Genomic DNA, 17588 nt, shown 5'->3' on the forward strand with positions numbered 1-17588 from the left:
CATCATAATAAGGGTTTATCCCCCTAAAAAAAATCCCCAAATTAATAAATATGTTCTTCTTGAGCAGTTTCATTGTAAATAAACAGTTAAATGGTCAGTAATATGTTTTATTATTATTATTATTTACAAAAGAAAAAAATAAATAGTATATATTAGCAGCAAATTAATTAGCAAGCAGTTCAGCTTATTAAAATTAATAGCTATTATAAAGAAATAGAATCAAGTTATCAAATCTCATTAATCTTTTCTTCACTGTAACTTACACATTCTGATTAAAGAGCAGCAAATGAATCTCATTTATGTAGATTTTTCGTTTGATTACATTAAATAACAGGTGTCACTTTAGAAATGCACACATCTAACGTTATAATAAAATCGTTATAATGAAATCGTAATGAAATCTTAATCCGATTCTTTAGGCTCATTTAGGACAAAATTAGTTGTGAAAAATTTGTTTAAAAAAAAAAAGCACCAAGATCGACATCTTTAGATGTTAATATTATTAATCATGTGTATATGTCTGTTCAAACATGCATTCTGTTCAAATCGTGTGTACAGAATCAGTTTGGGAAACAGCGTCTATTTATCACTATGGAGCGCATCAGCTGACAGTTACGCACTGCTATATGACTGTTTTGAGGATTGCATATGAGGGGCGACGGCAACCGTAATGAAAAGGAAAGGAAATCCCACAATTTTTATATTTAATTCAAAGTGTTTTCATGCCTAAATAAAACGAAAGCACAGAACAGGCTCACATTTAAGAGCAAGGGGCGGCCCCTGGTGGTTCGGCGGTATGGGTTGTGTATGTTTATTGCCACTCTTCAGAGAAAGGCTGAAAATACAGGAGAAATACAGAAAAATACCTTTACAGGATGGTTGCAGGATAGAACTGTAAAAAACGGAAGAATCCCGGGAAAAATGGGAGAGTTGACATGCTCTAAGTTCTCAGTAGTCATTATGTCAGAGTAAACGAAAATCAAGACGCACCAAAAACACACACACCCCAGACTCATCTGGAGTTTGATGTTATGAATCCATGACATGTTCAGTAAACCTCACAGCAAACGAAAACAACCTGTAATGCTAATTTTACTCATTTCGGCAGTTTAGTTATTTTTCTATGGTGGTTTGAAGTTGTTGTGCTGATTGCGTCATTAGATTCGACGTTCAATTGTTTTTTTACTCGTCATAATAGAAGCCACATTGCAGGAAAGTGTCTGAAATCTTCCGACACTGTCAGAACATGAAGGTACAAGGATGTGTTTCTAAAACGTACAACATAACGTACCCTAAGTAACATATTTTAAATTCTCAAAATGTAGACAGCGCCCTCTAGTAGATTTGTTATCTGCAATGTTCAACAAAATGAGGCTGCTTGTTTTAACATAATGTGTTTTACTAGACCAGTGTTTCCCAACTCTGTTCCTGGAGGCACACCAACAGTACACATTTTGGAAGTCTACCTTATCTGACCCATTCATTTCAGGTTTTGGAGTATCTTCTAATGTTCTGATGGGTTGATTCTGCTGTGTTTGATTAGGAAGAGGTTGAAAATGTGTGCTGTTGGTGTGCCTTCAGGAACAGGGTTGGGAAACACTGTGCTAGAAAAAAACCTTTCACTCACTGAGACACCAGTAGTTGGTTTTAGTTTTAAGATTAATGGATGTCAAAACCGATATTAGAGACACTGAATTTCTTAAGTGTTTCCTGGGTCAGCTCAACATCATAGTTGATGACTTAAATTAATCTTTTCATGACTACAGACATTTCTTAGCAAAGACAGTGGCATAACATGGTGATGCAATACATCTTTAAGCCATATCAAAACAGTACTAATGTGCATGGGAACATTTTCTCCGCTGGCGGTTTTAGGTATACAAGTAAACGACCTCTGGTGGTTGAAGTTGAAGAATTAAAAATGAAGTTCATCCAATCTTTCTTAATGCTTGTAATCACAAGAAAGACGATGCAAAGACTGTGTTTTTTTTCATAACCTGCCATTCCCGAACTCCTCATTTATCCTATAACCCAAGAGATCATCCTAAATAGACTCCTTCTCTCCGAAACACAGTCGGGCGTCTCATCGGATGCTCTAATAGGGAAGCGCGAGACACCAGTGTTTGCTGGAGAGATGCTCAGCCTGCAGACGGCCGGGTTTAGGGTGATAGTAGTGATTGTGACAGGGATGTGGGGCAGTGACTGCAGAGTCTTTCCCTGACAGCAATGAATCATGGGTGCTTAAGACTGCAGGCAGTGTGAGTCAGGCCAAGAATAACAGAGTCCTTAGGAAAACCTGGGACAGTTTTAGGGTCAACTTCATTTATTTCTCTTTCACTGTATACTGAGGTGAACTACTGAATTCCATACATGTGGAATGAACACTTTATTACTAGAATGCAGCTTTAGATTTTGTCTTTTTTTCTGTGCTTAAAGTTCCTGTGAAGTGCTTTGAAATTTCTTTATTCAGTGTTTGACGCAATCTGAAACATGAAAACTGAAACATGAAGACATAGAGTAACTCATCCCGTTTTTATAAAACAGCCAATAGTGTTTTGTTTTTATCACAGCTCTGCCAGTGAGAGTGGTTGAGCTCAAGCACATCAAATGAAAGCAAGTGAGAAGGGGGCGGGGAATGGAAGATACTAGAGAGCATTTGATGAGAAATGGAAGTATGAGGTGACATGAAAAAAATCGTTAATCCATATAGGCAGAAGTGACAAACTGCAAGCTTTATATATATATATATATATATATATATATATATATATATATATATATATATATATATATATATATATATATATGAGGTTTAAAACTTAAAAAGTGGCACACTAGCATATGAATATCCTTAAAGCTAACATATTGATACTGACATCTAAAAAAACTTTAATTTAATTTCACAGGACCCACGGGACGTTTAAAGTTTTTACTATGATTTACAGAAGACACTTATTTAAAAATATAATTCAGTGTAACAATAATTTATATACCAAGAAATATTGTCAGGCATATTTAAAACAGGAATCATTTACTTGCATACAATTTTCTATTAACAATATACTATAATAATAAATACTACATAAGTTTTATATCTGTGGATTTAAAGCAACAGAAACATTAGTACTTTTTAAGTAGCATTTTAAAAAATCTGTAGAAATAAACCTGATGCCAGCCTGACATTGGATTTGAGATTTAAAATATGCGACATGATATATGTGACTTTCCTCCATTTAGTGCCTTTGGGTACAAAACTATAAAGCTATATAGAGTCTAGAATTATTTTAGATGATTTTCTGTGTTATACATTTTTGTTCAGAAATTTCATTTAAATACATAACAAACATAATCTGCCCTGACAAGCAGAAATGTACATACAAATGTTAAGCAAGCTGCCATCATGACAAAATATATCTCACAGTCCCCTGAAAAAAAAAGATTCATTGGATTTACTACATTTTTTAGGTAAGTGGTTGCAAACAATTTATTTGGGCTGAATAAAAAAAATACTTCACAAATTAAGTTGAACATTACTAAATTTAATTTGACTAAATTGAGCTCATATAAATTGTTTGCAACAACTTTGCAAAAATCTTTTTTTTTTTAGTGTAGCAATATACAGTTTAGAATGGAAAAAAGTATTGAATATTAATGAAAAAATTTTTCAATTTTGTTTCAAACTTTGTTTCAATTGTTTCAAACATCTTTGAATTCCCTTTTTTGTGCTGAACATAAAAGAAGTTATTTTCAGTATGGACATCAATGACTAAATTCAAATTCTAAACAGGATTTTTAAATACACAAACCCAATTTCTAAATTCAAAACACGATTCAAAAATACGCAAATCCAATTTGTGAAGTCAGAACAGGATTTATAAATACATAAATCCAATTCATGAATTCAAAACGTGATTCAAAAATACACTCAATTCATTTGTCTCAAATATTTATGATTTTTACTTCTGAATTCACAAATTGTGTGTTTACAAATTGACAAATTGGATTTTTTAAATGTGAATTGTGCTGTGCATGTATGAATTATATTTTGTAAATGTATTATTTTTGAGACTGATCTGGCTTTATACAAAAACACTGCTTGAAATAAACTCACTTACTGGATAAACTCTGACTCACTCTTCCTCTCTTTCTTTCTCTCTCAGGGACATGGGTGACATTTGGGGGACAGATTTCAGATGAGGTGAGTATCGCAAATTGTATTCAGTCCAGAAAATTATCATAACTCCTATGAAATACATTTTCAACAAAAATACATTTCTAAAGGAGGCTTTCCCCAAAGATCCCTTCAGCGAAGAGCTGTTCAAAGAACCATTTTTTTTCTTAGTGTGAAATATAAAAAAGGAGTCTCTACTTAAAATAAATGATTGTTTAATGCAATACACAGTGTATACAAAGGGAATGAATCATCTATATTTTTAGGATTTTACCCATAATTCCCATTTCTAAATCGACTCTAGCCATAAGCACAAATTGGGCAGAGTTAGTGGGGATCAGCATGTTCCGTGTTGACAGTTTTGGCAGAGAGGAAGGCTCGTAGACACATCATGCGGTGGTCTTCCTCATTATTCAAACAATAACATCATTCTGCCAGTGCCCCTCTCTGACACTCACCCAGGGCAAATGCACATAAATACTAGCGCTTCTTACATCACCAAAGTCCCCGTGGCAGCAACTTCCACGACAGGCCTGTCTTTCCCCCAGAGGCGGAGTCTCCTCTATTGTCCAATCATCTCTCTTGTCCAATCAAATCATGCCAAAGCGGACGTCCCCGTTCCTCGTGTCATAAGTCATCTCGTCAGCAGGCGAGCAGACGGTTTTCCCTCATCGCTTTGCCAATATACAACTACACTGACAGAACAGATTGCTGTCAATCAATGCTGACAGCTCTCCATCAAAGAGAGCAAGAGAGAGACTGTTTTAAAGCCAGCATGTCAACGTCAAGATCAAATTCTGACATGAAAAGCATCGTATCACTGCAGCAGTTACACACGAAAAAAAAAAGGGATTGACTACTTTTTTTAAAGTAACTGGTTGCAAACTATTTATATGGGTTGAATTTTAACAAATTAGATTTAGTTAAATTTAGTAATGTTCAGCTTCATTTCTTTGTTTAAATTCAGCCAATGTACAGTGCTTAACATATATGAGTACACCCTTCACAAATCTCTCATTATGGTGGCTTGAGAAAGCCAACATACTGTTGTACTATATAAACTTCTTCTTCTTCTGAGACTAATATCTATATGCATCTCCTCCTATACCATTCATACTGCCACAACCAAACTAATACCAAACCTCCAAACTGGTCTGACTCGGGATGCTATATATTTTCTAACTGATCCAACTTACAGTTTTCAGAAAACTGACCCGGAAAAACTGGAAAAGTCCCATTGACTTAACATTGAACCAAACTTTGTGACTTCATAACTTTGCACCAGGCTGTCATACAGACTTAAGGTTGGGCTCATTTAACTCTACAAATCTTCCAATTACAGATGACCTTTCAACTTACAAGCCACACTCTAGCATCCACTTACGGCACCCTAGCAACTGTCCCATAGACTTCCATTGTAAAAAACTGCCATTGACTTTACATTGGACATACTAACAACATACCAATTTAAACTAGCAATATACTGATCCATACTAAAAACATACTAACAACATACTAATCATACTAGAAACATACTAACAGTATACCAATACATACTAAAGCAAACTAACAACCATACTAATCATACTAGCAAACATGCTAATTCATTCTATAAACATACTAGCAACATACTAATTCATACTAAATTCATGCTAACATGCTAGTTTAAATTAATATTTTCTTTTGGAAGCTGTGCAATATTTGTTCATATACATTACATTAGTCAGTACTGAAGCCAAATCTGGAGCTAATCTAACAAAATAAATTATGATAATGGTACAAAATTAGTACACCCAAATTTATGTTGAAAAAAACAAACAAAAAAACTAAATTAAAGAGAAACAAAAAAGTTATAATTTTTGTCGCTTGTAATTTGTTTCTCCAATATTTTCCATGATTTTAAATGTCTTATCTTTCTGTTTCAGAAGATGTTTGGTGACTAAAATATTTTTAATAAATATATCCGTTTAATAGTACGTTTTGTTCAAATGCACCAAAAAATATGACCTATATTGACTGAGAAATGGATAAAAATACTCATTTTTAAAATGGGGTGTACTCATTTATGTTGAGCTCTGTAAATTGTTTGCAACCAGTTACCCTAAAAAATGCTGTAAATCCAATGAATCATTTTTTGCAGTGCAGAAGATAAAACCGATGCTCTGCTCCAAACTTTAGTAGTTTATATACCAACCCTCACTAATAACTAGTGGACTATTACCTGCCTATTAATTAGATTTTGGCTGTTTATTAGACTTAAAAAGAAAAGATTTTTGTTTCTTGTTAAAATTACATATTTAAAATGAGCTGAAACAACACAATTCTTGAGATTTTATTGGGACAACTTAATTTTTTAGTGTTTCATCAACCCTTCATTGTTTGCAGTATAGTACTTATAAAGTGCACTGAAAAAAATCATTCATTGGATTTTTTTTAAGGTAAGTGGTTGCAAACAATTTATATGGGCAGAATTTTAACCAACAAATTAAGTTGAACATTCTTAATTTTAATTTGCTTGTTTAAATTCAGCCCAGATAAATTGTTTGCAACCACTTACCTTAAAAAAAATTGTAAATCAGTGTATTCTGCATGATCTTATTCTACACCCCTAATCCTACCTAATACACTGAACTTTAGTGATTAACATAAAATTTTCTTTGTTCAAATTGTCATATTAGAAATAATTGATATAAGAAAAGTAAACAGCTATTAAGTAATATTCTCAAGTTAATTTAATTAAAGTGATTTAATCTTGTTGGTTCAAAGGGAAATCTAAATGAAAATGTCATAATTAACTCACACCAACGATTATTTGTTTGTGGGTGTATGAAATTTTGAATAAGTATGTTTATTACTATAACTTAATACATTAAAACAAAAATAGGATTGTTAAATTGACGAAAACATTATTAAAATTGCGTAACTTCATGTAATTAATTTAGGTTTATAGAAATAAACATTGTTATATGCAACTTCGCTCAGTTGTGTGGAACCTGTTGACATAAACGAAGTTAATTAAAGCAAACACATTATCCTTTTAACTACTACCTTAAAAGGAAAATTCACTTTTTTTGAAAATAGGCTGATTTTATAACTTCTCTAGAATTAAATACACTCAAAAAAATTATTTTGCTGCTTAGTTCGAACTACATAATTAAAAAAAAAAGTTAAACAGCACAATTCTTGAGATTTTTTTTAGGACAACTTAATTGTTTTATGTCCAATCCACTTAAATTTGTAAAAAAATATTAAGTTAACATAATCGATTTGTGTTGGGAAAACATGAAGGAATTGTGTGGAACCTAACATTTTTTTTGCAGTGCAGTTAAGTTTTCACAGTTTTTGAATCTATTCACTGATTTCTGGATTTATCTAGGGCTCTTTTAGCTTAGCTTAGCTTAGCTTAGTGTAGATGATTGAATCGAATTAGACCATTAACATCTCACTCAAAATGACCAAAGACTTTCGATTATTTTCCTATTTAAAGCTTGACTCAGAATGAAGCTGCAAACAATATCATTGCCCCTGCTTCAGCCATGGTACTGCAGCAAAGTTTCTTGATTAATATGCCGGAAAGAGAGTACATTTCCTAATAGAAACTATATTTCTATGGAAAAATGCAACTTTTCATTTTCATGTAGTCTTACAATATAACTACAAAAGAGTCAAGCTTTAAATAGGAAAATGATCTAAACCCTTTGGTCTTTTTGCGTGAGATGCTAATTGTAAAATTAAATTCAACGATCTATGCTAAGCTAAGATAAAAGCGTTCCTGCTAGACCCGGATATTGGCTGAATAGATTAAAAAATGGTAAAACTGCAATTGTTCAACTCTAGGGGAGTTGTAAAATGAGCATATTTAAAAAAAAAAATGTTGAGTGTTCCTTTAATAACTATTAAAATACCCAACAAATTAGGAATTTGAGGCAAAAGTCATAGTTTATCAGCAGTGAGAATTGTACCTTAAAATAAAGTGTGACCTTGGTAATACTTTTTGTATCAAAGTTGCACTGCTATTTTAAACATGCTAGACAGACTCTCTGACCATTCAGCTTGCATCTTGGATCTTTTTTTTTCCATAATCTGCTCACTGAAAATGCATCTCGAGACCTTTCCTATTCCGCTGTCTGTGTCTCATGTTTTTTAAGGCAAAAACATGTTCTGTGTGAATGGCCCCTTAGGGAAAAGAAGCACAGCTGAATGCAGAAACACAATATGAGAGCAGTGGAATTGGTGATGCTATTTAAAAGTTGTTTTAAAGTCTTGTGCTAGGCTCTGCGAAAGAGGCATGCCAGTGAAGACATCAGTGTATGTGTTTACACAGAAAAATGATGGAAAAGCAAAGTGAAACATAAACATGACAGGGAATCTTTTGTACTGGTTTTAACGTAAGTGCCACCCATTTACAATGCCTCCGATGAATACAAGGGTCACAATTTCTGCCAAGTGATAACATAAAAAAATTGTGAAAAAGTCACATGTAGCATAATGCAAAAACATTTTAAATGTCAGTGTTAGAATTTTACATTTTAACTTAAGTACCACATTTTAGTGTCTTGTGTACTATACTGCACAGGACAGGAGCATAAAGGTCTGTTTAGCCAGAGTCATTGTATTGCAAGTCATAATTAAAGTCTTTACAATTGTCAAGTCTATATATAGACAACCTGACAAAAGTCTTGTCGTCGATCACAGTTATAAGAGCAAAAAATATTAACTTGACTTCTAGTTGATCATTTGGAAAAGTAAAAAAGGTTGATTTTCAGATGAATCATCTGTTGAACTGCATCCCAATCATCACAAATACTGCAGAAGACCTTTTGGAACCCACATGGATCCAGGATTCTCATAGAAATCAGTCAAGTTTGGTGAAGGAAAAATCATCATTTGGGGTTACATTCAGTATGAGGGAGTGTGAGAGATCTACAGAGTGGATGGCAACATCACCAGCCTGAGGTATCAAGACATTTGTGCTGCCCATTACATTACTAACCACAGGAGAGGGCAAATTCTTCAGCAGGATAGCGCTCCTTCTCATACTTCAGCCTCCACATCAAAGTTCCCGAAAGCAGAGAAGGTCAAGGTGCTCCAGGATTGGCCAGCCCAGTCACCAAACATGAACATTATTGAGTATGTCTGGGGTAAGATAAAGGAGGAGGCATTAAAAATGAATCCAAAGAATCTTGATGAACTCTGGGAGTCCTGCAACAACGCTTTCTTTGCCATTCCAGATGACTTTATTAATACCTTATTTGAGACATTTGAAACTTTGCCTTTCATATAAGCCACTTCTGATACTAGAAGTACTCAACTAGAAGTCAAGTTATTATTTGTTGTTCCTAAAACTTGGATAGATGATAAGACTTTTGTCTGGTTGTATAATATAATATAATATAATATAATATAATATAATATAATATAATATAATATAATATAATATAATATAATATAATATAATATAATATAATATAATTTAATATAATATAATATAATATAATATAATATAATATAATATAATATAACATTTGACTAAATTATATAGTCAAAATCATAATATTTTTTTCTAAGAAACCAGAAAAAAAGTTATATAATTTTATAAGTGCTTATTATTACCTATATTTGATTTATTACTGCATACTTTTTGAAAAGTGGTTGTGGGAGGCAATTTAACTTCAGCATTTGTTGACCTGATGTCATCTAATAAGCCTGCTTCATATTTTTTATATATTTTTTATTTATTATTTACATGCATCAAGCATACCAAGAGACTCTAACATTCAGACAAATATATTTTTATTAATTGGTGTGATGGTAAGCAAAGGAGACAAGCACATTGTTCACAATGTCCGTCTGCCACATGATTAGACAGAAAATCTATATTAAAAAAGGAGTGCTGTATAATACACAAACAAAGCAACATTAGAATCTAGACAATGGAAAGGAAACATGAGATCTTTTTTTTTTTATCTTAATTTACTTTAAGGCACATTTTTTAAAAGGTTGCACTTATGAGTAATGATTTTTACAATGCTATGTCATGTGTGAGAAATTGCAAAAAAGTACTCTGTGTGAACGGCCCCTAAGGATGCATTTTCAGGCTGTTTAAAATTAGTCATGAAGCATCTCAGTAGTTAAATATCTTGTCCTTGTAAATGTTAAATATAATTGTGGGATTGCAGTGATGTTCTATTTATCTCAGTCTTTGTCACAGCTAGTTGTTGTGTTACTATATATAAAATAATGAGCACAATTTTTTAAAGGCATTCATGCATAATAATAACCTTGTGTTAATATGCGCATGAATGCCATTATACACTGTACATCTGGCAGAAAATCTGTCTGCAGAGAAATATATTATTTATTTTCTGCGTTGTATGTGACAAACACTGAGGTGTGAAGAATTAAAAAACACTGTCAGATGCTATTAAGTCCATGCATTTTTCTATAAACATCACATCAATATAGGACATGAAAGGGATTGTTCACACACACAAAAAAAATTTTACTCACTATTTACTCCCTCAAGTGGTTACAAACATTAATAAGTTTCTTTCTTATCTTGAGAAGAAAGATGAAAATGGGTAACCATTGACTTCAATAGTAGGAAAAACTCTTGAAGAAAATACAATAGAAGTCAATGGTTACCGGTTTCCAACATTTTTCAAAATATCTTCTTTTGCATTTGACATAAGAAAGAACCTCATAAAGGTTTGAAACAAGTAAAGGGTTGCCTTTTAATAACAACCAGCATGTGGTTGGTATTTTTGGGAAGAATTTCTTTCTTCTGGTCAACACAAAACAAGATATTTTGAATGTTGGGGGAGAACAGCCATCGACATCCGTAATAGGACCAAAAATACCAAATACAATGGCTGTATTTCTTTCAACATTTCAACACAAAAGGCTCACAGTAAGTCTAAAAAAAGTTCTAATTTAACTAAACTCTGGACAAATCAAGTGTGATGGACGTGGATGTTTTAAAAGTGCTTCACATGGCAGTGAGTCATGTGGAGTGGATTTAAAGAGCTCTGCTTTCAGGAAGGTGAGCGCTCGATTATCCGTTTATACACTTCTGAGCTCTCTCTAGTGTGATTGACAGCTGTGTGCTTGATATATCTAAGTGTGTGTGTGTGTGTGTGTGTGTGTGTGTGTGTGTGTTTTGCAGGTGGCAGAGCAGCTGATGACTATAGCCTATGAAAACGGGGTGAATCTCTTTGACACTGCAGAGGTCTACTCGGCTGGCAAGTGAGTTTGGCCTTTAATTTAAAGCAAAGATAATGACCTTATGTGTTCTCTCGAATCTAATATTACCTACTATACAGTAGTTCATTTAATGGATTGTATGTAAACTGGGGCTGTGATGCTGCCTGGTATTAACATGTGTTTTCAACCAGTCAAGATAAACTCATGATAAGTATTCAATCCAGGCTCATTGGTAATACGTAACTCAGCCTACATGAGAAACATAAAATACATTGCTCTTGGGTACGTTTTGTTGCATATTTTAAATGACAAATCCACTAGAGGGCGCTGTATAATTTTTTTTTGTAAATCTGAAAAATATATTTTGTTAAACTCAACATAGACAATCAATATCTGAAAATGTAGGCCTATAAACATTTCTGGAGATGTAGCCAGAAGTATGCTTATTAGCTGACCGCTTACTGTCCCTCCATATGGACGGCTTTCCCATTGTTACCAGTTTGTCCAGTAACTTGCCATGTACGTCAAAGGACTTAAGAAGGCAGAGAGGAGTTAACAACGATGACAAGTTTCGGGTCTGGCAAAGTACGGTTCCAGAAAGCATGTAAGAGAAAAACAAAAGGCAAAAAAAAAATAAAATTAAGAAGTAAATAACAGGGTGAGAATGTGGTAAAAATCGGGCAAGGGCTTTTCTTTTTCTGGATTGCTTTTTAAAACTCTCGGTTGGGTTTAGGGAAGTGGGTCATCGCTGGTCAATCGGTTCTTTTGAAAACATTATCAGTTGGATTTAGGGAAGGAGGAGAGAAGGGTCTGGCTGCAGATTTGCACTTTCAGGCTTGCACTCTCAGGCTTACACTCTCAAGCACCCACGCTTCCTCTGCAAGTGACGTTATTTACAATCGACACCTGCAATCTCCTGTCACGTCACAATCGAAACAAATAAACCAAAAGCATGTTTCCAGTTTGGGGTTATTATATAACCCCCCCCCCCCCCCCCCCCCCCCATCGAAAATCAGGCTACTAATAATATTTTTACCATCAAAGCTTATTATTTATTTATAAACTATCAGGTCTAAATAGACACACAAAGTATTCTTCCACAGTTATGAAAAAATACATTTTTAACTTTAGTTTTTAATGTTAAACATTTCAAGGAGTTGTAGTATTACAACTAACAGATACACATTGGACACATATGGACACATTATGGACACATTATGGAAATGATTCTTGAACTACTTGGTCCTGGGACTCTTATTCAGCAGGTCCCAGGACGATTGCAAACAAGAATGCAGATGTCGATGCAAGTGACGTGGCTGGAGAGTGGAGGGCTCGTTTGCATGAAAATTCTTACCAAAAAATGAATCCTAATCTGCTCCCTTATATGAACAAATGATACTCAAAATGCAAGCATTCTTACCCAAATAAAAATGTTTTAGATAGGCTCACAGGACTGTAAATAAATAATTTAATAAAACCATTTAATACATAAACTAATATATAATTGTTGATAAGTTAGCACGTCTGCACAGGAGTGCATCCAAATATCATTAGTGTGAAAAGGAAGAAAAGTTGTTGGAATCATACTGCCCTGTAACAATCTTCATTCATTTTCCTTCGGCTTAGTCCCTTATTTATCAGGGGTCACCATGAATAAACCAACTATTCCAGCATATGTTTTACGCAGCGGATGCCCTTCCAGCCGCAACCCAGTACTGGGAACCTGTAGCAATATTTTACCTAGAAACTGCAGTCAAACATATGTTTAAGTAACATTACGTTTTTGCGGTTTCACAAAAATGTAGGCTGAAACATGTATTTCCAATGTTGAACATTACAAACTCATGTTATGCTGCTTATGAGCAAACAAACAAGCAAATGCAAGTATTTGGATGGAAACTGCAGTTTTGATTATAGGCAGTAGGTTTTTGAACAGTACAGCAATGAATGCCTTGTTTTGGTGTGGTTTCTCACAACGCATCCCATAATGATTATGTTAGGTCTGTGGGCGGAGAGTAGATGGTCTTTTGTAGCTGTTTGAACACGGATCAGATATTTACAGTGAAATCAATCAAATGTGTTTTCAACTGCTTCTAAACAAGCTCAAAATGCTTTAGACCATGTTCAGACTATGATCAGAATGATTAATACAATTTTTAGTTGTACTATTCATCTAATTAAAGGGGTAGTTCCCTCAAAAATGAAAATTCAAATCATTTACTCACCCTTCACTTGTTAAAACCTGTTTGAGATTCTTTCATTTGTTGAACACAAAATAAGATATTTTGGAAAATGTTGGTAACTGGAACCCATTGACATCCATGGTAGGAACTAAAAAAAATCAATGGAAGTCAAAGGGTGATACCAACCATTCTTAGAAGTATCTTCTTTTATGTTCATCAGAAGAAATAAAAATCGGGTCAAATCGGGGAGGGTAAATGATAATTGATAAATGGTAATTTTCATTTTTGGGTGAACTCTCTTTAATCGCAAATCAAATTTGGGTGATAAATGACCCCCAAATAAATTTTCAAGTCAAAATTTTCTCAAATGCAAAAGATACTGTATCAGACATGACAAAAAGTAAGAAATTATTTAATTGAGTTTTAAATTTATTACACACTAACTTTTAAACAGCCATGATTTTTGAAATTAATATATAAAAATATTTTTTTTCTAATATATATTTTTTCAGAAGGTCCATCTAAAATGGAATTTAGTTCTATTTACAAAAAAACTGCAAATTGCAGTTCTAAGACCATTTGTTTATTCAAACATTATTCACAATATCATGCATTATACACTCACCGGCCACTTAAGTGCACCTTACTAGTACTGGGTTGAACCCCCTTTTGCCTTCAGAACTGCCTTAATCCTTCGTGGCATAAATTTAACAAGGTACTGGAAATATTCCTCAGAGATTTTGCTCCATATTGACATGATAGCATCATGCAGTTGGTGCAGATTTGTCGGCTGCACATCCATGATACGAATCTTCTGTTCATGCCAAAGGTGCTCTGTTGGATTGAGATATGGTGACTGTGGAGGCCATATGAGTACAGTGAACTCATTGTCACGTTCAAGAAACCAGTCTGAGATGATTTGCGCTTTAACATGGAGCGTTATCCTGCTGGAAGTAGCCATCAGAAGATGGGCACACTTTGGTCATAAAGGGATGAACATGGTCAGCAACAATACTCAGGTAGCCTGTGGCGTTGACATGATGCTCAATTGGTACTAATGGGCCCAAATTGTGCAAAGAAAGGAGCCTGAACCACCAGCCTGAACCGTTGATACAAGGCAGGATGGATCCATGCTTTCATGTTGTTGATGCCAAATTTTGACCCTACCATCCGAATGTCACAGCAGAGTCATCAGACCAGGAAACGTTTTTCCAATCTTCTATTGTCCAATTTCGGTGAGCCTGTGCGAATTGTAGGTTCAGTTTCCTGTTCTTAGCTGACAGGTGTGGCATCCGATGTGGTCTTCTGCTGCTATAACCCATCTGCCTCAAGGTTCGACATGTTGTGCTTTCATGCTCTTCTGCATACCACGGTTGTAACGACTGCTTATTTGAGTTACTGTTGCCTTTCTATCATTCTTGAACCAGTCTGGCCATTCTCCTCTGACCTCTGGCATCAACAAGGCATTTGCTCCCACAGAACTGCCACTCACTGGATATTTTCTCTTTTTCATTCTCTGTAAACCTTAGAGATGGTTGTGTGTGCAAATTCCAGTAGATCAGCAGTTTCTGAAATACTCAGACCAGCCCACCTGGCACCAACAAACATGCCACGTTCAAAGTAACTTAAATCACCTTTCTTCCCCATTCTGATGCTCGGTTTGAACTGCAGCAGAAAGTCTTGACCGTGTCTACATTAATGCCTACAATAAATGCTGTCACTGATTAGAAATTTGCTTTAACGAGCAGTTGGACAGATGTACCTAATAAAGTGGCCGGAGAGTGTATATAATGCAGGACTGAAGTGGTTAGCTGAATAAATGATGAACATCCCTTTTTTACAGCATCTTATATTATAATGTCATATAACTGCACTCTTTCATGAGCTGTTGTTTTGCATCCAGTTACCTGTCAACTGTATGTAATGTAATATGACTTACACAGGTCTGGGGCCGACATGGTGCATTAACTTCATAAAAAATTTCACACTTCTTTTTTGTAACTACTTAATCTAATTAACATGTTAAATTAACAGCCCATTAAAACACATCTTAAAGGGATAGTTTAACCAAAAGTGAAAAATTTCTCACTATTTACTCAGCCTCAAGTGGTTTACTGAGTTTATTTTTTTGCTGACCCTACAAGAAGATTTTGAAGAAAACTTGAAACCAGTAACCACTGACTTTCATAGTAGAAAAACAAATACCATGAAGGTCAATGGTTACAGGTTTGTTCAAAATATTGTGTTTAACAGAAGAAAGAAACTCAAATAGGTTTGATAAGGGAAGGATGAGTAAATAATTATACAATTTAAAATTTTGCGTGAACTATCCCTTTAACACCAAGTCCAGCCTGTAAACTTCATATCCAAACTCCTGCAATCTGATTGATCTAAAGCTGTTAGAGGCATAAGATGCAGAAGGCAGTTCACTTTTGCAGTGTTTGTGCACACATTGTCTGCATCACCTTTGCATCAAATGTAATAAAGGAATTCTACATTCCGTCTGTGGTGCAATCGGCCACAGATTTAGTGCTGAATGAAATTTATATTTGGCAATTCCAGAAGGCTGCAGACCAGATCTGAATGCTGAGTAGACCAGGATACAAACGACAACAGCAGTGGTATTCTTCCTAGGAGTGTAGATCATCACATAGTAATCGGGGACCTACACCGGCTGTTAAAAAGACAAAACTCCGGACATGAGCCTGCTCGTAATGCTTTCCTTTTGAGCAGCCTCTTGATGAAGTACTGCTTAAAAAACAGACTAACATTCATTTCAAATAAGCTTGAATTTAGACAATATAGCTGAACATTAACTGCGTCAGGCACAGAACACTGACGTTTGTGAATCTGGCAAGTTATAATGAAACTCATGCATAAAAGACGGTGTGTTTGTCCTAAAAAGAATGACAGTAACTGTATGTTTAAAATGTATGCATAGCTCAGTGCTGTGGTGGCTGTTTATCAATTTCCCCTTACAGTGGCATACAAACAAACAAACAAACAAACACAAAAGAAAGAAAATCTCTACAAATACAACAGTGTATTCTTTATTTAAATACAAAGTACTTAAAACGCATGTTTCTCATTCACAGGGCTGAAATAATCCTAGGAAACATTATCAAGAAGAAGTGCTGGAGGTATTTGTCTTATCTTTCTCATAAGGGGCGAATGCCATTGGATGAGAAATGAATGACCCCGCCTTTATACATAATCTATAATCTGTCTGTGTGTGTTTACAGGAGATCCAGTTTGGTTATCACCACTAAACTATACTGGGGAGGAAAGTAAGTATCCATTCATCCATTCATCCATTTATCCATTATCCTTCTGTCATCCCCCAATCCGTCCATTCATACGTTTTTTTCTGTCCTTCCATCATCCACCACTCCATCATCTATCCATCATCTGTTTTTCTATCCTCCTATCATCCACCAATCTATCATCCATCCACCTATCTATCCATTTGTTTTTTCTATCATTCTATCATCCACCAATACATCCATCCATCCAACCCTCCATCCATTTACTTGTTTTTTCTATTCTTTTATCATCCACCAATCTATTCATCTATCTATTTGTTTTTTTCTATCCTTCTATCATCCATCCATCCAACTAGCTATCCATCCATCCGTTTTTTCTATCTTTCCATCATCCACCAATCCATCATCTATTCATCCATCTACAGTATCATCTGTTTTTCTATCCTTCTATCATCCATCCAACCCTCCATCCATTTACTTGTTTTTTCTATTCTTTTATCATCCACCAATCTATTCATCTATCTATTTGTTTTTTTCTATCCTTCTATCATCCATCCATCCAACTAGCTATCCATCCATCCGTTTTTTCTATCTTTCCATCATCCACCAATCCATCATCTATTCATCCATCTACAGTATCATCTGTTTTTCTATCCTTCTATCATCCATCCAACCCTCCATCCATTTACTTGTTTTTTCTATTCTTTTATCATCCACCAATCTATTCATCTATCTATTTGTTTTTTTCTATCCTTCTATCATCCATCC

At 34.6% G+C, this 17588-nt stretch overlaps 1 protein-coding gene across 1 annotated transcript in view; it reads left to right on the forward strand.

Moving 5' to 3' along the window:
• Window positions 1–17588, forward strand: part of kcnab1b (potassium voltage-gated channel subfamily A regulatory beta subunit 1b) — a 104214-nt gene that overhangs the window by 35857 nt on the left and 50769 nt on the right. The window contains exons 3-6 of the mRNA XM_056480499.1: window positions 4161–4198; window positions 11337–11416; window positions 16653–16697; window positions 16800–16844. Of these exons, the coding sequence (XP_056336474.1) occupies window positions 4161–4198; window positions 11337–11416; window positions 16653–16697; window positions 16800–16844 (208 nt within the window). The remainder of the gene's footprint in view (window positions 1–4160; window positions 4199–11336; window positions 11417–16652; window positions 16698–16799; window positions 16845–17588) is intronic.

This window comes from Danio aesculapii, chromosome 2, assembly GCF_903798145.1.
Source record: "Danio aesculapii chromosome 2, fDanAes4.1, whole genome shotgun sequence".
Classification (NCBI taxonomy): Eukaryota; Metazoa; Chordata; class Actinopteri; order Cypriniformes; family Danionidae; genus Danio; species Danio aesculapii.